The sequence below is a fragment of the Blennius ocellaris genome (assembly GCF_963422515.1).
Source record: "Blennius ocellaris genome assembly, chromosome: 1".
Taxonomy (NCBI): Eukaryota; Metazoa; Chordata; class Actinopteri; order Blenniiformes; family Blenniidae; genus Blennius; species Blennius ocellaris.
In genome coordinates, this window is record NC_137650.1 from 2,227,152 (window position 1) to 2,250,318 (window position 23,167).

The window sequence follows — 23,167 nt, forward strand, 5'->3', positions numbered from 1 at the left end:
AACCAAACAATTACTACCAAAATATACTACAATCAAGCCAATTTTAATAATACTTTCTGGTACAAAATACAGTGAAATATCCTGAAAACGTCTGTTGCATTATGTGTGATTTTACAAACGGCATAGCTTTGATGCCAATGCCAGTTTGCTATCTTCCATGGCTGCATCATGGTATTTCAGCACGGGTCTCAGTGTCGTGTTGTGTCCACTACTCTTCAGAAATTTGCGAAAAAAATCGACGTTTTCGTTTCAATTTCCACAAATTGCTGGGCGGTTTGTTGGGCTGGACCGGAGCCCCTTGCAGGCCAGTTTTAACACTGGAGTGTTCTGGGCAGATCTTGGGACCGTCCTCCCAGATTGACCTCCAATGGAAAAGGTCACTTGGGGGCTTATCTGATGCCTCCTCAGCTGTGTAAAAAGATTGAAGGAGTAACGGCTTGACCATGGAGGTTTCCAGGTTGGTCGAGGGCTGCCACCTGGCTGCCTCCCCACACAGAAGAAATCACATCTGGATCATGAACAAAGAGGAATTTGAAGATATACCAACCAATAAAATAGAGAGCTTTGCTTTGCTGCTCTTTCTTTGCCAATCTGCTACACGAGTCAAATTATTGAGGCCACTTTTCTGAATCTGTGGCTGATGTCATGAATGACTCAAAATACTTGAACTGAGGGAAAGTTTTATATGAACCTGGTGAAACACGTCATATCATAACGCCCAATTCTCGTTTCATTTATTTCAGCTTCTTCTGTTTGTTCAGCACATCCAGTGTACCTTCTTGCTGGCAGATTGCATGAACTTTCAGACCGAAAAGATGAAATATCAGTGACATTTGTAATAATACATTCATTAAAAAAAACAAAACAAGGATTGAATCCATCTTTTGTAAACAGTTTGTCCAGTGAATTGCTTGACATGATCATATAGCACCTTTAATAATAATAAATACTTCCCACGAGCCTCTCATTCATCTTTTATCCTGGTTTGTCTTGACAACATTGGTTGGTCCGATCTCAGCTGACAGGTAATCAGTCCATCACAGGGCTCACACCAGGAGACACACACACACCCACAAACACACGCAAACACACATGCATGCACACTTACGAGAACCATCGATCTGGAATAATCAACTAATCAAATATCCACATGTTAGTTTGTAGGAACAAGCGTGTGTGAGTTGAGAAAATTTACAAGGACACTTTGAACAAGGTGCACAAAAAGAGGGACCCGGAATCGAACCTGGGTTTTCAGTGATCTGATGACAAGGTAAACCACTGCAGTACTGGGCCACCCTGTGCTGTGACACGTTGGTGATAACAGCTGTTAAATGCAGAGCTTATGATTAGGACGCTGGCTGCTGTGCAGGTACATTTATTGTAACTATATCTTAATTCAAGTTTACACAGTCATTTCTATTCCACTGTGCAAAAAACAAAACAAAACAAAAAAATGGCACCTGTTCTTCTTATTAAGCCAGTCGGCGCCCGTGTTTGTCTCAAATAATGCCTGGTGTTCAGCAAAAACCCTGGTAATATTTATGGTGCCTTGTCAATAAAACAGCAAAAACTGCTGCCTAATCAGTTTAACAAGGTAATAATACATGCAAAATATAAATACAAAATAAAAAACCATCAACAAAATACGTGACATCCAGCACTCAGTGATTATATAGAACATTTTTAGCACCTCTGGCACAAGTTGCTGGATTCACAAGCACCGTGCAGCATAAATTCAGATTTCCTCCTGTGTTAAATGATGAGTGGACAGACCTTCTTTGGGCGGATGTTGAAGCTTGGCTAATACCGCTGCCACACCAGCCACAACAATGTGAGATGACAATGCTGAATATACACTCTAATTGGTTATAGTATCAAGTCTGTTGGATTCAGAGGGAGGAAAACAGCCCAGCCGAGGATTTACTGCGCCAGCGACAGACTATTTGCATACGCTAAATGGAATCCCCATCAGCCAGTCAGACATACTGTACCTCTGCTGGTAAAGGATTAATGCCCTTCATGCTACGTTCACCACATCCTGCGACAAGCTGCTGCAGATAGACCAAGCGTGCCGTTACATGCATGCCATGAAGGACAACGTTGCAATCGCAAACACATAAAAAGCCCTTCAAGGAAAAGCAGCTGAGCACGGCCGGCCATATGTGAGAACTTAAGACACACCCACACATGCTGTCACACATGAAAGCACTAATCCTGAGTACGTACATGACAGAAGACATTCACACTAATAAAGCGCTAAATCCCGCTGACAGATGTTGGTAATTAGAAAGCATCAGAAAGCTTAGTATTAGAGTATATAAATTATATTTCTTTCTATGTCTTCTGGCAACCTATATGGAAAGGTCACGTGGAGAGAGAAAATAATCCACCGACCTTGTCTTGTAAGAGGGAGAGACAGTGGGACTTTATGGGTTATTATGCTCATCTTTATTCACAATCTGTTTATCAAAGCCACCTGCCTCTCCCTAAAGCCTTTGACATAATAAACACGTTTAGAGATGCAGCTTTCAGTCAAAGCAATAATGGAAAAAAGTGAGCGCTGCTTGCAGCTGCTTGGCTCCTGAACACAACAATGTGCAGTGCAACACAATGCAACATAACAGAAGGTAATGGGATGTATTGCACTGAGGCGGACTCAACACGGTGTGCAGCAGGAAAAGAAAGGCTTCACACACAATGACGCTAAACATATTGACAGAATAGTAACAACCAAGAATCATGTCTGAGTTACATATACTGTATGCATGGATACACAGTGTGTTAAGAAGGAAGAGGAATTAATATTCTATTAGTCACCAAAAAAGAATAATCATTTTACAACATTTACCTTATAATATCCAGCCAGAACAATATGACTACCTACCTATTGTGAAAATCCTCTATCATAACTTTGGCCTGACACCGGCTGACCCCTTTGAGACCCTGTTGACACACTCAGGTATTTACCAAAACCGATATTTCCTCCCTGACATTTTAAAAAATTTGCATTTTCCACACCAGATCGTCTTTAAAACATTTTCATTTGCACAAACCTGCATTAATATCCTTGTTAAGAGGCACTATGAGCCAATGCTATCAGTGGCTGTGTAACTAGAAGCATCAAGCCATGCCAGCCAATCAGAATCCTGGAAAGAAATAACAAAACAACAACAAACTTCCTGTTCCTTCTGTGTGAGTGTTACTAGGAGTGGAGCGCCTAATAAATGTGGCATTATAGTACAAAAGAAGTAAAATTGAAGAAAATATTAGCTGGGAATCTTGTCAATCAAAGTAGAAGGACAAAATGAACCTTTTTCAGAACAGTAACTGTAAATCCAAGTCACATAAATATGATGTTCATGACACTTTTGTTGAATACTGTGACCCTCCCACATCCCCCACTCCGCCACCCCCCATTGAGTGTATCGTCCGGTTTTATTATGTCCTTCACTGTATATTATTTTAAGATTTGAAGGTAAGACATTTAAAGTTAATTAAGCGTAATATCAGTCCCTAAAGCCCGGTTCACACGGCAGGATAATCAGGCTGATTTTGGCTCCGATTCTCTCATTACGACAATCTTAAGGACGCTCAGATCATCATAAGATAATCTTATCAGATATTCCTGCCGTGTGTTCGGACTGCTCTCGTCTGCTTGGAAGCAAGTCTGGACCGCACTGATCTGAGATCTGGGATATTCAACATGTTGGATTGTTTTGGCCCGAGTTCTCACCGTGTGGTTTCCTCCGAGGGGACGACGCTACCAGCCTGTGGACTGTGATGCGTAGCCAATCAGAAAACGAGGTGAAATAGTGGCGGCGGACCAGAAGCGGGCAGGGAATCCAAAAATCAAAACAGTTGCCATGACGAATCAACGCTTCTTCTTTTTAAAACGTGATTTTTTTAGATAAAAACACACAACAAACGATCGCCATTGCATCCTCTTTGTCCGCCAGGTTTGTTGACTCTGGAATCACGTTTGATCTCGCGAGGTTTCCCGTCTGGTCTGAAATCGGGTGGTGTGTTGACGCTGCCGAGTGGCTGCACAACACACAAGGTACGACCAAAACTGCTAAACCTGTGATTATTTATCACCATGCGTGTGGTCTCTCAGCTTTGGTAAATCTGTCGACAATTTTATAATCCTGCTGTGTGAACCAGGCTTTAGAGAACAAACCAAATTCTACAGTAACTCTCCAGCACTCTCCAATGTCCATGTGCTATTTCCCATTCTGTATATTTCATATCTTCAAGAAAAGCCTCTATGGAAAGAGCATTTGACCGACAGAGCTTTGTTCAATATCAGCCGTATGCAGCAGCGGCCAGCTGTTCATCTCTTCTCTCTGGCTTTTGATGACAATTGATGAGCAGTCCTCTCATGGCCAAACTCACTGAGCACTTCACACAAAAGATACAAATAAAAAAAGAGTTTTTATAGATTTATGTCATGGCAGCAGGATTCACAATCAGTTGCTTTATGTCTGAAATAAAAAATTAGCACGAGCACTACAACAAACCAGCCTGTTTATTGAAGAACAACAAATCCTTTAACTTAAAGTTTCACATGGCAAACTTCTACCAGCGCTGAATAATTCCCTGATTTAACTAGAGAAACACATGATATTAATTCATTTTTAAGTGACATTATTTTGTTTAAAATTGTATTTTAGATCAAATGTTAGTCTTTTTACACAGGGAGATATGTGAAACGGTAATATAACATGCTGGAAAAAGCAATTGTATACACACTTTTTCTTACTTTTGTCTTGCTTTTGCTGAATTTTCTCACATGGTCTTTAGATATTCTCACTAAAAAGCAGCTGATGGTGAAGTTTACAGAACGCTTCCACTATAAGCCAGCTTTATGATTACAAAAAGTGAGTATACAGTATGTTGGGATGACTCACGAGGAGCTGTTGGAGGGATATTGTGGATGGGAGGAAAAATCCAGTTAAACTTCCATCTGTGTTAAATTCCCCTGCTAATACTGTGACATGGGGAGACAGCAACACACACACACACACACACACACACACACACAAACATATGCATTACAGCACGTGTTTATGGTTTGAAGTCTGAAATGCCATTGCATGACTCCATCTGGTGCAGTACGTTTCCACAGATGTAAACATTTTATTTTGTATATTAAAGCATTTGTTTTAGCCATTATCTATCTACAAGTGAATTATGCATGAATGGCTTCTTTCAACCTCTTTTCTATAGTTACATATAGTATGAAGATGATCATTAGGAAAACAGGATCACTTGAGATAATTGTGTTGAAAACAGCTGACGTATACACGTTGCATACAGAGCAAAGAAAATGCTCAATTCTGCAATAGATTCAGTTAATAATCAAGGATGTAAATACTTAAAGTGGTGGAAGCAAAATAATATAATTTTTGGGTGGAAAAGAAATTAACCAAAATATATACGTACCTTCTTTAAACTGACAAAATGCAATAGTAGTTTACATTATTACATATTGGACCATTATTTCATAATGTGGCTCTAAAAACCCGGATTTTGTAATAACTGTTGCAATATGTAACAAGTCATTTCAAAATGGGGTGTTCATTACACAATGCATTCAAGAATTTTATTACAAAATGCGACAGATTATTATAAAATGCGGCCTTCAAATGATTCCTTTTTGAACCGTTATTACATAGTGCTGCACAACAGGCCCCAACAGTCTTGTGCTGCTGAACCACCCGTTCTCTGGATGTTTTCTATTTCTATTCCACCATTGTCTGTGAACCCTGGAGGTGGCCTCCATGTGATTGGCACATGAGCCATTTACCTCAAACAGTATATCAGGTGCATGTTCAGAGAGTTACCTTCAAATAGTTTTATTGGATGGTTGGAATCAAGATTACATCATCTCGACAAACAAATCACAGCAAACTGCTGAGGCTGCAGTTTGATGTGCAGGTTAAGTGAAAGCCAAACACATTTCATTCCTTCTGCCGAATGCAGGCGGACATATGAAAGGCCTTGGATTTAATCAGGATACTCTTGAACTCAGGTGAAATGTCATTGAAGGTGTGAGGCTCCGACATTGTCAGGCCCAGAAGCCTGTAAGCAGCTTTACTTCAGTTATAAGATGATAAGATTAGATTTAAACAGAGGAGCCCAAGTAGAAATGCTTGTGCTTCCTTCAGGTTATATTATCGAGGTTAATTCAGCAGCATGTGCAGCAAAGATCCACTATTACAAGAAAGCATATGTAGACTTTGAAGTACAGTATAGCCATCAGACGTTGTTATTTGTAACATGTTCAGTTCACAGCTAAATTTCAGGGCAGTCTCTGATATGAAAGTCATAACTATAGCTATAATAGCGATAATACTTTCAAAGTGTTGTGAAAGAGTCCCTTTGTCTTCCCCTCAGTTTCTTCTTCACGCCTCCATAGCATATTTGGCAAATGCTTTGACACAAAGCTGCCTCAGCCTTTCTCTCTCCGGTCGACTGCAGCTGAGAAAGAAAAGCACCTTTGCTATGCAACACATTCAACAGAGCGTCGCCTACAATATCAATGACTTCTCACTTCACAGTAACTAAAAGCAGCTGTAGAGTAATTAAAGTGACGAGAACACAAGACAGGCTTCAAGATCTCACTTGCATTCCATTGCCAATTGTCTAATAAAAAAAATGTCTGCATGTTTAATGATGGTGACTTTCATTCTTGCTGCACCTCATTTGAAGGCCCAGAATGTGTACGTTTTGAAAATCAAATCACATTACATGTTTCTCAGATGGTATTTGCATTACAAACAAAACAGTGACCAAAAACATGCAAAAACAAAATCACTGTTTCTGGGTGACAAATTATTTCCATGTGTGGACTTTGCACTGTAAAATCAAATAGAACATCACTTTATTTTGGCATACTGGGTGTTGATGTAGTTGGCCACATGTCTTAGTAAACATTTTATGATGTAATCTGCTCCCTGACACCCAGGAAGGAGAAACAATGGTCACTAAATGGGTTGAAGGAGGAGTGACACAATTGACTCAGAAAAGTTTGTTCTAAACACATTTTTTCAATGTACAATAAAACCTCATATGTAAGAAATAAACACATGTGTCTTACACCATTTTAATCAGAATTGTATTGTGAATAAAACATAAAAACGGTGTAAACACATTTAAGATATAAGTAATGTGGGCCAGGAAATTCCTAGCAGTGTGAAAAAAAAGTAAGTGACCAGTCAAGCATGGAAGACAGGGGTTTGGTTTTGTCTGGGAGTTTATTGGAAAATGTAAAAATGAACTGAAACAACTGATTCCAGTCAGTTTTGGCCAATCACTCTGGCCTCAGTGTGGGAAAGCTGCGGTGACACATGTTTGGCTTTATCCTCTGTGAAACACAAAATATTATGTAAGATGTAATCTAAGATGTAATCTAAGTGTCATGCTCTAACTGTGCTTACACTAAGTAAACTTTAAGTTTACAACTGAGTTAACATTTTTCAAATTTGCTCACGCAGATTTGTGGCCCATCTGAAGTCGTTGCAGTCAAATGCCTGTATCTTGGAAGTGATAAGAGATTTTGCCCTTTTAACTTCATATTCAGCATTATGAATTTTTTGGGTTTATGTATGTATGTATGTATGTATGTATGTATGTATGTATCTTTTCAGATTCATGAAGCAAAGTTGCTTTTTCACCCAAAATGTCAGTAAAATGGAACTCAGAGCTTGAAGCCCGTCATGTACGTAGTGTTTCAACTACTGCCTGTTTCGACTTGAGTCTTGAAATACTAGATCTATTTCAGACATGATGATGACAGCTGGACATACTTCTGTATGTCTATTTGTACTTTCCCTCAAGCTGGCTGTTTGAAAAGACCAGAGCAGACAAACCTTATTGTCGGTTTTGAACTTCAAATAAAATAACAAATGTAGTCAAACGCATGTAAGCACAGGTGACAAATGACATTATTCCCCATCCTATATGCATGACCCCGACAAATGACCATCATGCTAAAATTATTTATGATGACATCTTTTACATCAAACATATTTCCATTGAGGGGCCATAAACAGCGTGATCAAATCTGGTGTGTGAGTGTGTGGGACGGGTAAAAGTGCCATAAGAACCTTTGAATTGACATGGTGTTAGCGCATTTGGTGTTAGCGCAGAGTATACGTTATGAAAATGCTCATATTGTAGCAAAATTAAACAATTAGTTCTGAAAAGGACTACAATCTCAACGTAAAGCCAATTATAATTAAACTTTCTGGTGCAAAACAAAGTCAAATGCCAAAAAACCCCAAAGCCTTCTCCTGTAGCTATTGCATTATGAAGGATTTCTTTACAGACCCACCCCAACAGCACGGCTTTCAAGATAATCCTAATTTGCGTTTTTGTTACAAAGTAGTTATCCTTCATGGCAGCATCATCCATATCTCAGCTTGGGTCTCGCTGTTGTGTTGTGTCTGCTGCTCTTACGAAAAAATTGGGGGGAAATTAAAAAAAAACTTTTGTGGTCTTACCGGTTCGGGGCCTCATGTGGGCTGGTTTTGGCTGGTGAGCCTTCTGTTTGACGGCCCTGGTCTGCCTGATTGTGTGCATCTGGGTTTAAAGCAACATTATTTAAATGATATAAAATATATAACGGAGATGTATTGTTCTCGGTTGAGGTTAAAGAAATGAGGCCGCATTTAAAGCCTATTAAGTGTCAGTGGTATTTTGAGTGAGAAGGGAAGACTTGTCAAAGTTGGCACCAGTGTGTTTTTGTTCATTTTGCAAGGCTATTTCCACGTAGTGAAAGAAACTGGGCTATTTCCCAAAAAATACATCAAGTTCTTCCTTTGGAAAATACATGTTCCATTCCAATGACAAAGAGACCCTTCATATTACATAATAGAATCAGAATCAAAATAGTTCAGAGTGGCTGAAACATTCATGCACCTGCAAATTGGACTTTTATATTTCCTTATAAGTGGTGCGTCTCTTTTGGATGTACTGATTGGAAATAGCAAACCATAGGAACTTTCTCCCAATGAAACTTAAAATGTAATTTACATTTCTATCCCTCAAGTATAGTTTTTTTTTTTTTTTTTATCCGAAAGCTATGGTTAGTACTTTATTAAGCAAGTAATTTCTCAAAGTTCTGGCTTATTAAAAGTTCAAAGAGTTCATAAAAGCAATGTAAGAAGCAGACACCCTCTTTACAGTGAGATTAAGGGAGTTTTCACACCAGGATAACCCGGGACTCAGTTCGGAGTGTGTGTGTCCATGGGTGTGTGTGTTTGTACCCCAAGCTGAATCTAGTGGTTTCTTTGTAAACGGGCATCGTTTTCAAACCTGCAAATAAGAAACTTTTCTGAAATAAAAAAGCCAAAACAATGCGTTTTCACTTGATACGCCGTCTAAACCAGGTCTAAATATTTACATTTGGTTGATCTTCCTATAAACTCTGTTGGTAAATTCACAGTTTTACACTGAAATATATTTTATAGATTTCATTTGTTTTCACATTCCGAAAGCTGAATAAACGTCTATAATTGCAACTCTCTGGCGCCCCCCAGGGGTAGTCTGTCCCACACTGGAAGGTAGTGACGGCCAAATGAAGCTTCATGAAACACAGTCTGTAGTTCCTGAAGCCACTAGATGGCGCTGTCTGTTAAACACATGTTTGAAATCTCACTTCATCACCAGGCTCTCAGACTCTATCTTCAAACCAAGAGCTCCGTCTAGTGGAGTCAGAAAATAAAGAAAATGGTTCATGAAGCTTCATTGAGCCTTCATTTGGCGTCACTCCTGGGAGAACCACTGGCCTATTTCCCTGTTCAACTGCTCTACATTTAGGCCGCTGTCCGTTTCCACCTCTCTCTGTATCTCCCTGCAGATATCTCTGTTCAGGCTCAATCACATGTTATGTTGAACATTTGTTATTCTCTATGAAGCTTTTTGTTTCTTTGCCTCTCCAGGCCTTAAGTAACCGAAGCGGACGGCCACCACCTCTGAGTTGATTTTTCGCCCACAATTGACAGACATGTATGTTTGTTTGGGTTAAATATGGACCTCATAGTAGAGAGTCATTGTCTTTTATTTGGATGTCTTATCAAGTATGAACCTTGCCAAGCATTCAAAGCACCACTTTTCTATAACCCTACCTTTAAAGGCTGAAGTAATTTTGATTCAAATGAATTAAAATAAATTACATCTTTCAGTCGGCTATATTAATACTTCTTATTGGCCAAGAAGCAGTTAATATCTTAAGTGACTATATTCAATTTCACCAAATATGCAAGGCTAATTGTAACGCTAACCTGCACACTCGATAACGTCATGTGTGTTCTCCAGGTTGAAATTTCCACATTTTAAGTAAATATCAGACAGATCAAATTCTCATTTGAGTTTTCTGGACACTCCCATGTAGACTAAAACATTTACCACAAGGTGAGTATGACATGCACATGAAGGCAATCTCAGCTCTTTGCAGTTTCAACACATTTCTCTCAAAATAAATAATAAAATAAATACCTGAGTGCAGTAGTAAAAGTAACTAATCTGTGCTGCACTAAACCCACGTTTTAATGCATATATGTGCTTGCTTGTGAGCTACTTCAGGGCAAGCCATAAAATTGATAGTGTGGAACAAGTGGGACATTAAAGTAGGTGCTGATAGATGGCCTGCATAAAATACTGCTGCTGCATTAGACAATTAATAGGTAATAGTAATGTTAAATGCTTCTTATTAAAAGAAAATTGCACATTTTAATGAGGCAATGCACTGTAGGAAAAAGGTACAAAACTACACAGGTGACTGGGCTGAAAAAAGTCTGACAATACACTCATGGATAGACATAGTTTCTCTCCTTAAATTCACCTCTATTGTGTTTATTTGTGCTAACGCAGGGGAAACATCTAAACAGCAGTACAAAGCTGACATGTGTATCTCATGAATATATTATTAAAGGTCGTGTGTGGTTACATTTCCAGTGTTGAAGGTGAGAAGACTCATGATGAGCCTGCTTTGTAAGTGTGATGGAGGGCATGTTAGAGCAAATACAGAACCCATACGTCACTCTGCCATCTGTGCTTGTGTCTTTCTGCAAGGTATTCAGAGAAAATAAATGAAACAACTCGGCAAGATATGGCGTGGACCACACATGAAAAGGGAGACAGTAGTGATAAATAATATCTGTTTGACCAACTCCGTGGCCCCAGATCATACAAAAACTCCATTAATACACAAACCTAACAAAATATCTAAAGGAAACAAATTGTTAAATATATACAAGGCGACTTCTGCCCCATTGCTCCAGGTATGCGGGCCTAATAGATGTCGACTTGTATTATTACTCATTATTTTTACGATATATTTTGATGACTCCTTTGTTTGTGTGTATTCGGAGCATAGTGAGCACTATAGTGTGCAGCTACTAAAAAGTACTTTTCTTTTCAAATGCAACAGCTTCTGTGGGGGATTTGTGGACCAGCCTCAGAGTGCTCTCTGCTGCTCTGCTCCATTGAAGGTCCATTCACTGGTCATACTGGAACACCAAGTACATTTCCTCAGAATCTAAGGTGGTCAAGAAACAGCGCCCTCACCGATCACTGCTGGCATTTCATATCAACCCTTCTATGCCACAAGAAGCCCAGAGGGTAAAAAAAAAGAAAAGAATCACAATAAATTAGAATATACAGCAACATCTAAGGAAGCCCACTATTTATTCAGAATAAGATTTCTTTTTTATTTCCAATGTATAGAAAATGACAATTCATTGTTTTTGTGACAGTTTTTGGTAATAATTAAGTATATAACTGTTATTTTATGAGCTATTCATTTAAAATACATAGTTTGTTATTTGCACACTTTCACGCAGTGCAAGATTCAAGGAATGAATGTCATTCTTGTTGTTTGTTTGCAGCCCTTAACATTGTAGGTCCATCCATGTATAAATTGTTTAAAAGTCTACAAAAAATTAAATGTTGGAATTTTTTTCAAAGCATAAAAAGAATACATGTGTTTGTAAATTTAAAATAAAGCACAAGTTTTTCATTTTTACAGTAAGTTTACAGTGTTTTATGTTGAGGTAGTCCCATTTGATTTGATCAAAACTAATGTTCAGGTTTTTTTTCTGGAGAGGCAATTTTTGAAAATGTATTTTAAAAGCACTTAAATGTTGAATATTTGCATTGTTACAATGCAAATATTTAAAAACATGGTATATGGGTAATACTTTCACTGCTGATGTAATTTATCAAACTTCATTTGATCTGTTCGATATTACATTTTCTGATTATATTGAACATTAAGTGAAAAGAAATGCAGTAGAGTTTGACTTTAAAAATGAGTGCCGAAAAAGATGTAGCTGATGGTGTTTTCTTTAGTAATGAAACCACGCACAGAGAACATCATGCTATAAACATTAACCATGGGAGGAAATCCGTGGGGACAGAAGACCAGGTCGAATTGTTTTTACAGTGACTCAGCTATAAAACTTCCAAACTACTGATCGACGGCGCCCCCTTGTCTCCAGGGTGGGAACCACTGCCTTGAACACAACAACAAATCAAATTGTTTATCACAGCTGTTGATACCCAACCATGTGAATCTTTAATGGAACCAGTCTGTGTGTTGCTGTTTGTCAAAAATATAAGATGTGGTGGTGTCCATTTCCAGCAGCGATAAGAGAGATTTTATTCAATTGTCTACTCACCGATGCAGGAGCTCCCATCCAGCAGGTAGGAGCCATTATCATGGAAACCACTCCTGCACTCACAGTGGTACCAGCCGGGCAGGTTGACGCAGCGGGAGTGGTTGTGGCACTCGATGAGGCCCTCGGCGCACTCGTCGATATCTGTGGGCACACACATATAGTAACATGACCTTTTTTTAAACAGGAGCCCGGAATTCGGATGTTTTCTCTGTGGCATCTTGTGTTTTTCGATAATTTCTAGCTGTAGACACAATGGCAATCCAATCCAAATGAACCACCGGCAGCAGAGCCAGGGTAGCAGTCCACAACAACACTCTGCAGTCAGTTTGCAACTACATGGATCAATATCTCTAAAAATCTCACTATTTGGCACAAGCGTTGTTTCCACCGTGAATCATTTCCCCAGTCTCTAATGTACAGTGCATGCAAAGACCTTCTCGGGAGGGTAAATCTCTCTCATCCATTATGTATGGAATTAGCTCTGTTCCCTCATATGCAGCTCTCTCGCTTCTGGCAATGAAAGCCAACCAAACCCACACACACGCGCACGCACGCACGCACGCACGCACGCACGCACACACACACACACACACACACACACACACACACACACGCACAGGTAAAAATGTGACCTTCAGTCACACCTTCAATTACCTAATTGCAAAGCGGAGCAAAAGGTGGGACCTGTCATGTTGATGTCACATCATACGGAGGAAAAAGCCACGAACTGCCTCAAAATCCAGCAAATCAACAAGAAGTGCAATAGAGGTACAAGAGGAGGCTGGAACAAAGCCTGTAGCAGAACAATGTGAGGGATTTCTGGAAGGGTCCGAATACCATCTCTGGCCGGACCAGGACCATGTGGTGAGGTTAGTGACCCGAGGACCAGCACTGGGCAAATTAAGTAAATCTGGGTTTTTTTTATATAGATTTGATTGTTTTCCCACTCCTTCCCTCTCACGCCAGTACAAAGACCAGACGGCAGCACATCCAGACCAGACATAGTCCCCACAGCTTGAGAGTCAGGTGAGAGCATCAGCTCCAGGCTGCTCTTGGATTCTGTACATCTTCAACTTAACCTCAGACTGGAGAGGGTGCCGGTTCTTTAGAAGACCTCCTGTGTTGTACCGTCATTGTTTCACCTGGAGAACTCAAGATGCACTGTTAGGGTCATGTCCTTTGACTCCTCCAGCACCTTCAACACCGTCCAGCTGTCTCTGCTGAGGGGTAAGTTGTAGGGAGCAGCCATCAACAGCACCCTGTCTGCATGGACCATCCACTCCCTCACCAACAGGCCAGAATGTGAAGCTTCACCGCTGTGTCTCTGATGTGGTAGTCTGCAGTACAGGAGTTCCTCAAGGCACTGTGCTCTCTCCCTTCCCTTTCTCTTTCTTTCTCCTCTGACTTCTGCCACAACACAGACAGCTGCCTCCTCCAGAAGTTCTCCGATGATACAGCCATCGTTGGCCGTGTATCCGGGGAAGAACAATCTGGAGTACAAGGGGTCATCAACAAATTCGTCGACGGGTGTGGTCAGAACCACCTCTTGGCCAATGCCACTAAGATGAAGGAGATGGTGATAGACCTCTGTGGGAGGCACCAACGACACACTCTGGTGTACATCTAGGGTTTAGACACAGAGACAGTGGACTTCTTCAAATACCTGAGTGTTCACCTCAATGGTAAACTCGCCTGGACCACCAACACAGGCGGCCTGTACAAGAAGAGCCAAAGCTGACTGGACCTGCTGAGGAGGCTGAGGTCCTTCCGAGTCTGCACGACACGACTCTGTTAAAGACATGATTTATCGTTATCCAAGGATGGTTCCGTTAAATTCTGAGAGCGATAGGATTCTAGGTCAAGGTTTTGGTTACAATAAGGTCAAAAACATATTATTGTCACAATACGGTCATTTTTAATCCAATTGTTTAGTTTTGAATCCCTTATCTTCTGACATGCCCCATGACGCAGTGGAACCATTACCCTGGTGAGTGGTGGGGTCAAAGTTCAGCCAGGAGTCATCAGAAATTGGAAATTGTGTATACATCTCTGTCCAACAGTGATGACATGAAGCAATTCAAACGACCATGACAACTGATGGAAGGAGTGGTGTGGTGGATCAAATAACCATATAATCCATTGGTTTTCATGGTGACAAATATGGCGATGGCGAAGGTATGCGCTCTACCGTGTGCCTGTTCTAGTTATTACATGGAATAAGATTTGCTATGTTGTCAGAGGGTTTTTAAACATGATACTTGAAAAAACATTTATTTTCCACACAATGTCTGACACGAATACAAATTTCACACAACAGGCAATTAAAAAATAAAAGAACGTTACATGGCAGTGAGACACGATGAAGTCAGCATAGAATTAGATTTAAATAAATGCTGCTGACATATATGACACAGATATTTGTTTGTAGGAATTTGGTACTTTACAGACATACTCTCATTTTTTTGACACAATTTTAGCACCGCAAAGGGGACTCAGGTTGAGCCACTTAGCACTGAGTGTTGTAGTGGTGCTGTTGACCGTTGGTGCTGAAGGTAATAGGACGAGACAGCCTCCACGAGGGCTGCCCTCTGTCAGCCTCTCAGGTCAAACATCTGGTCTGAGCTACAGCGGAAGATCCCTTCTCTGACATCCCGCTGAAAGATTCCCAGATTAAAGGTGACTGGTGGCCGAGGGCAACTAACCCTTCAACAAAAGAGCAACGCAGGTTCAAGTACACCAGCGAGGGCAGGTGTGTGTGTGTGTGTGTGTGTGTGTGTGTGTGTGTGTGTGTGTGTGTGTGTGTGTGCGTGCGTGCATGCGAGGCCAGCAGACTCTTACACTGAGGCAGCACATGAACCCCATTAAAGTGCCGACTCTCGCTTGATTTAATAGCATTTTGCAGCGTCCTAAAAGTATTGCACACGGAAACGCACCATTAAACCTTCATTTGGTTAAAGGCATAACAACAATTCAGGTGATATTCACTGGAGGTTCTCATACCAGTGACAAATATCTCATGATCTAATAACGACTACACTGTTAGCTCGTGGTCACACGTGGCCAAATCAACCATTGGTAAAATTCCTGCTGTTTTAATTTTGGGCAAAATTTCACACTTGTGCAACTGCATGTGTCTGAGCTTGCTAATGATATTAACCAGTACAATCTAAGACAAATCTGTAAAAATACGGTAGAATTTACTGTGATAATGTGAAGGAATTTTCCATTTTGGTATTTTACAGGAGTTTCTCCTTTTTTTCCCCTTGATGCAATGCATTGTTGGTACAAGAATTCTGGGCAGATATCCAGAAAATGAGGTAGGAGGAGGAGGAACAGGCCCTTCAGTACTGGACATGGAGGAGCAGGAACAGGCCCTTCAGTACTGGACATGGTGGAACAGGCCCTTCAGTACTGGACATGGAGGAGCAGGAACAGGCCCTTCAGTACTGGACATGGAGGAGCAGGAACAGGCCCTTCACTACTGGACATGGAGGAGCAGGAACAGGCCCTTCACTACTGGACATGGAGGAGCAGGAACAGGCCCTTCAGTACTGGACATGGAGGAACAGGCCCTTCAGTACTGGACATGGAGGAACAGGCCCTTCAGTACTGGACATGGAGGAACAGGCCCTTCACTACTGGACATGGAGGAACAGGAACAGGCCCTTCAGTACTGGACATGGAGGAGCAGGAACAGGCCCTTCAGTACTGGACATGGAGGAACAGACCCTTCAGTACTGGACATGGAGGAACAGGCCCTTCAGTACTGGACATGGAGGAGCAGGAACAGGCCCTTCACTACTGGACATGGAGGAGCAGGAACAGGCCCTTCAGTACTGGACATGGTGGAACAGGCCCTTCAGTACTGGACATGGTGGAACAGGCCCTTCAGTACTGGACATGGAGGAGCAGGAACAGGCCCTTCAGTACTGGACATGGAGGAACAGGAACAGGCCCTTCAGTACTGGACATGGAGGAGCAGGAACAGGCCCTTCAGTACTGGACATGGTGGAACAGGCCCTTCAGTACTGGACATGGAGGAACAGGCCCTTCAGTACTGGACATGGAGGAACAGGCCCTTCAGTACTGGACATGGAGGAACAGGAACAGGCCCTTCAGTACTGGACATGGAGGAGCAGGAACAGGCCCTTCAGTACTGGACATGGAGGAGGAGGAACAGGCCCTTCAGTACTGGACATGGAGGAGCAGGAACAGGCCCTTCAGTACTGGACATGGTGGAACAGGCCCTTCAGTACTGGACATGGAGGAGCAGGAACAGGCCCTTCAGTACTGGACATGGAGGAGCAGGAACAGGCCCTTCACTACTGGACATGGAGGAGCAGGAACAGGCCCTTCACTACTGGACATGGAGGAGCAGGAACAGGCCCTTCAGTACTGGACATGGAGGAACAGGCCCTTCAGTACTGGACATGGAGGAACAGGCCCTTCAGTACTGGACATGGAGGAACAGGCCCTTCAGTACTGGACATGGAGGAACAGGAACAGGCCCTTCAGTACTGGACATGGAGGAGCAGGAACAGGCCCTTCAGTACTGGACATGGAGGAACAGACCCTTCAGTACTGGACATGGAGGAACAGGCCCTTCAGTACTGGACATGGAGGAGCAGGAACAGGCCCTTCACTACTGGACATGGAGGAGCAGGAACAGGCCCTTCAGTACTGGACATGGTGGAACAGGCCCTTCAGTACTGGACATGGTGGAACAGGCCCTTCAGTACTGGACATGGAGGAGCAGGAACAGGCCCTTCAGTACTGGACATGGAGGAACAGGAACAGGCCCTTCAGTACTGGACATGGTGGAACAGGCCCTTCAGTACTGGACATGGAGGAACAGGCCCTTCAGTACTGGACATGGAGGAACAGGCCCTTCAGTACTGGACATGGAGGAACAGGAACAGGCCCTTCAGTACTGGACATGGAGGAGCAGGAACAGGCCCTTCAGTACTGGACATGGAGGAGCAGGAACAGGCCCTTCAGTACTGGACATGGAGGAGCAGGAACAGGCCCTTCACTACTGGACATGGAGGAGCAGGAACAGGCCCTTCACTACTGGACATGGAGGAGCAGGAACAGGCCCTTCAGTACTGGACATGGAGGAACAGGCCCTTCAGTACTGGACATGGAGGAACAGGCCCTTCAGTACTGGACATGGAGGAACAGGAACAGGCCCTTCAGTACTGGACATGGAGGAGCAGGAACAGGCCCTTCAGTACTGGACATGGAGGAACAGACCCTTCAGTACTGGACATGGAGGAACAGGCCCTTCAGTACTGGACATGGAGGAGCAGGAACAGGCCCTTCACTACTGGACATGGAGGAGCAGGAACAGGCCCTTCAGTACTGGACATGGTGGAACAGGCCCTTCAGTACTGGACATGGTGGAACAGGCCCTTCAGTACTGGACATGGAGGAGCAGGAACAGGCCCTTCAGTACTGGACATGGAGGAACAGGAACAGGCCCTTCAGTACTGGACATGGAGGAGCAGGCCCTTCAGTACTGGACATGGAGGAACAGGCCCTTCAGTACTGGACATGGAGGAACAGGCCCTTCAGTACTGGACATGGAGGAGCAGGAACAGGCCCTTCAGTACTGGACATGGAGGAGCAGGAACAGGCCCTTCAGTACTGGACATGGAGGAGGAGGAACAGGCCCTTCAGTACTGGACATGGAGGAGCAGGAACAGGCCCTTCAGTACTGGACATGGAGGAACAGGCCCTTCAGTACTGGACATGGTGGAACAGGCCCTTCAGTACTGGACATGGAGGAACAGGCCCTTCAGTACTGGACATGGAGGAACAGGCCCTTCAGTACTGGACATGGAGGAGCAGGAACAGGCCCTTCAGTACTGGACATGGAGGAACAGGCCCTTCAGTACTGGACATGGAGGAACAGGAACAGGCCCTTCAGTACTGGACATGGAGGAGCAGGAACAGGCCCTTCAGTACTGGACATGGAGGAGCACGAACAGGCCCTTCAGTACTGGACATGGTGGAACAGGCCCTTCAGTACTGGACATGGAGGAGCAGGAACAGGCCCTTCAGTACTGGACATGGAGGAACAGGAACAGGCCCTTCAGTACTGGACATGGAGGAACAGGCCCTTCAGTACTGGACATGGAGGAACAGGCCCTTCAGTACTGGACATGGAGGAACAGGCCCTTCAGTACTGGACATGGAGGAGCAGGAACAGGCCCTTCAGTACTGGACATGGAGGAACAGGCCCTTCAGTACTGGACATGGAGGAACAGGAACAGGCCCTTCAGTACTGGACATGGAGGAGCAGGAACAGGCCCTTCAGTACTGGACATGGAGGAGCACGAACAGGCCCTTCAGTACTGGACATGGAGGAACAGGAACAGGCCCTTCAGAACTGGACATGGAGGAGCAGGAACAGGCCCTTCAGTACTGGACATGGTGGAACAGGCCCTTCAGTACTGGACATGGAGGAGCAGGAACAGGCCCTTCAGTACTGGACATGGAGGAACAGGAACAGGCCCTTCAGTACTGGACATGGAGGAACAGGCCCTTCAGTACTGGACATGGAGGAACAGGCCCTTCACTAGTGGACATGGAGGAGCAGGAACAGGCCCTTCAGTACTGGACATGGTGGAACAGGCCCTTCAGTACTGGACATGGAGGAACAGGCCCTTCACTAGTGGACATGGAGGAGCAGGAACAGGCCCTTCAGTACTGGACATGGTGGAACAGGCCCTTCAGTACTGGACATGGAGGAACAGGCCCTTCAGTACTGGACATGGAGGAACAGGCCCTTCAGTACTGGACATGGTGGAACAGGCCCTTCAGTACTGGACATGGAGGAACAGGCCCTTCAGTAGTGGACATGGTGGAACAGGCCCTTCAGTACTGGACATGGAGGAGGAGGAACAGGCCCTTCAGTACTGGACATGGAGGAACAGGAACAGGCCCTTCAGTACTGGACATGGAGGAACAGGAACAGGCCCTTCAGTACTGGACATGGAGGAACAGGTCCTTCAGTACTGGACATGGAGGAACAGGAACAGGCCCTTCAGTACTGGACATGGAGGAGCAGGAACAGGCTGAGGCTGGTCTGCAGTACAACGTCTCTTTTAAAGGGGTAATCCTGGATGAATCAGAAAATGAATCACTTTTTGAGCCATTTAAATTTTTTTATTTTGTTTTTTAGATTTCTATAATATTGGAGATGTGAACATTTTGTTAAGGATCAACACCACATTTTTTGGAGCTGCCAAAAAACCCAAATATTCTGGGGAAAAAATTCAGGAAGCCATACAACATATATTTAGCCAGAACATCCCACTAAAATGTTTGAAGGCACGTTTGAGGTATTTCTTTTAATCAAAAATTAAATAAGTGTCTACTTTTAGGTACGCAGGTGCACACATGAGGGCAAGAACGTCAAGTAGAAGTGAAAAAGACAAATCGAAGCAGCAGCTGCTGTTGTTTCACACATGCACTGAGTGGGAGATAGTTCAACTGCTCCAAATAAAGAAAGACTGCACAGCAGATCCCGACTGATTCTGTCTGCATGGCAGGGAAGCGCAAAGAAAGACATCTCTGCTACTATGTAGGTATTTATGTGCTGCCCCACTTTGCAGACACATATTGAGATTCTGTTGCAGACATTTGCTGAAGGAAAAACTGGATAAACCAATATAGTATAGTGTATCTTGTGCAAGACAAAATCATTATTACAAATGAGTTATTACTTATAATATGTTTTATGTGTTGTGCTTTGCATATTGTCTCATTTCACAATCGTTTCTATAACGTAAATAATCCTTTCAAAATGGTTTCCTATAACCTCTTCCCACTCACCTGTAAAAGGCTTGCATTTTTCACCAGGTCACCATTGTAACTGTATTCTTAATAAAAAACTAAAACTAAACAAAAAAAGTACAAACTTTGACCCACTTCACATTGCAGGGTAAAAAACAAAATGAATAGTGTAGAAAGTGTGCAATACAGTACAGCGCGACATTGACATAACATATAACTGCATAGTACCTACAGTAATCAGTCTATATTCTATAAGAGTGATTCATCACTTTCCTAAGTACAGACAGAAAAAGGTTGTTTGTATAGCATAATACATAATGTATATAATAATATAATGTGCTTCCGGGTTGCATGCCACACAGTGTTTATGGAGCTTGGCCACTGTTTTTCAGAATGTGTAAGTGGATTCATAATGTATTATTCTAAAGTGTGTGTATGGTAGTATCTGCAGCTTGACGAGGATCCTGTAATGTACGAGGAAAATATCATTATAACTCATTGTACTGTATCACCTTGAACTTTACCAAAAGTATGAGGGCCGAGATACATTTTAGGAGTTGGCTGTCAGTTATTTAGCACATTTCATCGTTTCATCAATCTCAATGGGCTTTACATGATCAGTCACATCAACTCTTTACAAGTACAATCACCAACACACACACACACACACACACACACACACACACACACACACACACACACACACACACACACACACACACACACACACACACACACACACACACACACACACACACACACATCAGTGTTGATGACTTCCGTGACACTCAGGATTAGAGCGAGATGCTGGATGCTGGATCTCTGCCAACCTTGGGTTTAAAAGACATTGTGCCGTCGACGCCATGTACAATGAATGATGTCTGATGTCGGTACTACGTACGAAAGCCAAATACCGCATGAGTTTATTGGAATAGCGATACAGTCACTCGATACCAATTCACAACAGACATAGTAAAATTATACATGAAAAAGAAGACACTACAAAAAAAGCTGAGATCATTTGACAAATGATATTTCTCCTCTTGGGGCCATGACCTCAGTCACTTTCATAAATATGCAGCTGAAGTTGTCAGAAGCTATAATATCAGCTTTTCTTTTCCCAGCCTTGGGGCTTATTTATAATTACATCATCCTGTATTACTCCAGGCGTCTTAAGATATTTTTGTAAGTATCTAGCTAAAATCCAGCCTGATTCACAGCAGCAAGTGTAAACACAGGAATACCTCATTCCAGCAGGACTGAATCTCTTTTCACAGCCAGCATATGCTGTTTAAAGCCCAATCCATCATCTGCCTTGTAGAACAGTTTGTTGTTATTGTTGTTGTTGTTGTTGTTGCTTTTCTTTATTGCAACATAATAAGGACTCATTTAATTTACACATAATCAATAATTCCTAATGCTTGCTAGTTTCACAAAGCTGTTTGTGAGCTACTACGTCTGATTCGCGAGAGTGAAGAGTTTCCATTGTCTTTGTCTCTGGAAACGAAGTGGACAGATGACCTTGTACGAGGTATAACATGCGAGACTATACACACAAATATACTCCATCAATCTTTGTTACAGCCACGACATGCAGCGGAAGCCAAACAGCATTTCATATTTCCTTCCATTACCATGCAAACGAGAGCACTTAGTACTTTTTCGCAAGACTTCACTTGAGCGCTGTCTGTGGATTTTTTTTTTTCATGATTTTTTTTCCCCCCGATGGGAAATGAAGACTTTGTGACAGCTCAAATTGTGGAGAGCTGTGAGTTTCAGCTTGCTGAGGGAACTGAGAATTAATCCACACGTAGTTAAAATAATCCCAAAGCTCTATGGAGAATCCTTTGGCTTGCTGAGTTTTATATAATTATACTCATCCAAACCAGACTTGCCTACTGAAACAACGTCATGGAAAATGTCACATGGGGCATTTTAGAGTGATACAACCGGAATGACAACCACCGCTTGTTTGTAGCCGCCTGACAGCCCGAGTGAGTGTGGCTGAAATGTACAGAGTGGTGGATTAAAGGAGCAGTTTTTTTTAGTGGCTGCAAATGATAAACAATCACAGATCAAGGGACACAGTGTAGTTCTTTACTGATACTAACAACTCCTGAAAATGACAAAAGATCCTTTCCCTTTCTGTGGGCAAGGATCCAAGAAACAAAGGGCCTCATGAAAGGGCTTGGAGAAATCAGTCTACGTTTTGAAAACGGAGGTCATGAGTCGGTGCTGTTGGTTATTGTAGTAATGAAACCACACACATGCATACAGAGAACAATAAGACCATGTTTATGTTTAAACCATAAACAATGTTTGTACACGGACATTCTAGTGGACAGATGATCACAGTGGATTGTTATTACACTGACTCTCAAAATAAAAATACTCAGTCTCAGGAGAATATGGACTGGGAGTCGTGACTCTCTGGAGGCAAACTTTGCATCGAATATCCTACTGAGTATGTGCAGTAGCAGCGTTTCAGAAAAGCGTTGCGTAAACGAGGCCTGAATCAAGTCAGCTGGAAGTCTTGGAAGACATTTGGGCCTTTAAACAAGTGTGGGTAGTTGAGGGAAATGAACTGATGAATCAACAGATAGAAAAGCAATTCCTTCTCTATATTCAACTAATCACTTTTATAATCAACCTTAACTCAACTTGCTCTGAGCAGTGGGATTCAA

At 42.6% G+C, this 23,167-nt stretch overlaps 1 protein-coding gene across 1 annotated transcript in view; it reads right to left on the reverse strand.

Annotated features, from left to right (window-relative positions):
* The window catches only part of LOC308132332 (protein kinase C-binding protein NELL1-like), a 446,993-nt gene that overhangs the window by 22,796 nt on the left and 401,030 nt on the right, over positions 1-23,167 (reverse strand). Inside the window, 1 exon segment of the mRNA XM_080499395.1 lies at positions 12,684-12,824. Within this exon segment, the coding sequence (XP_080355521.1) occupies positions 12,684-12,824 (141 nt within the window).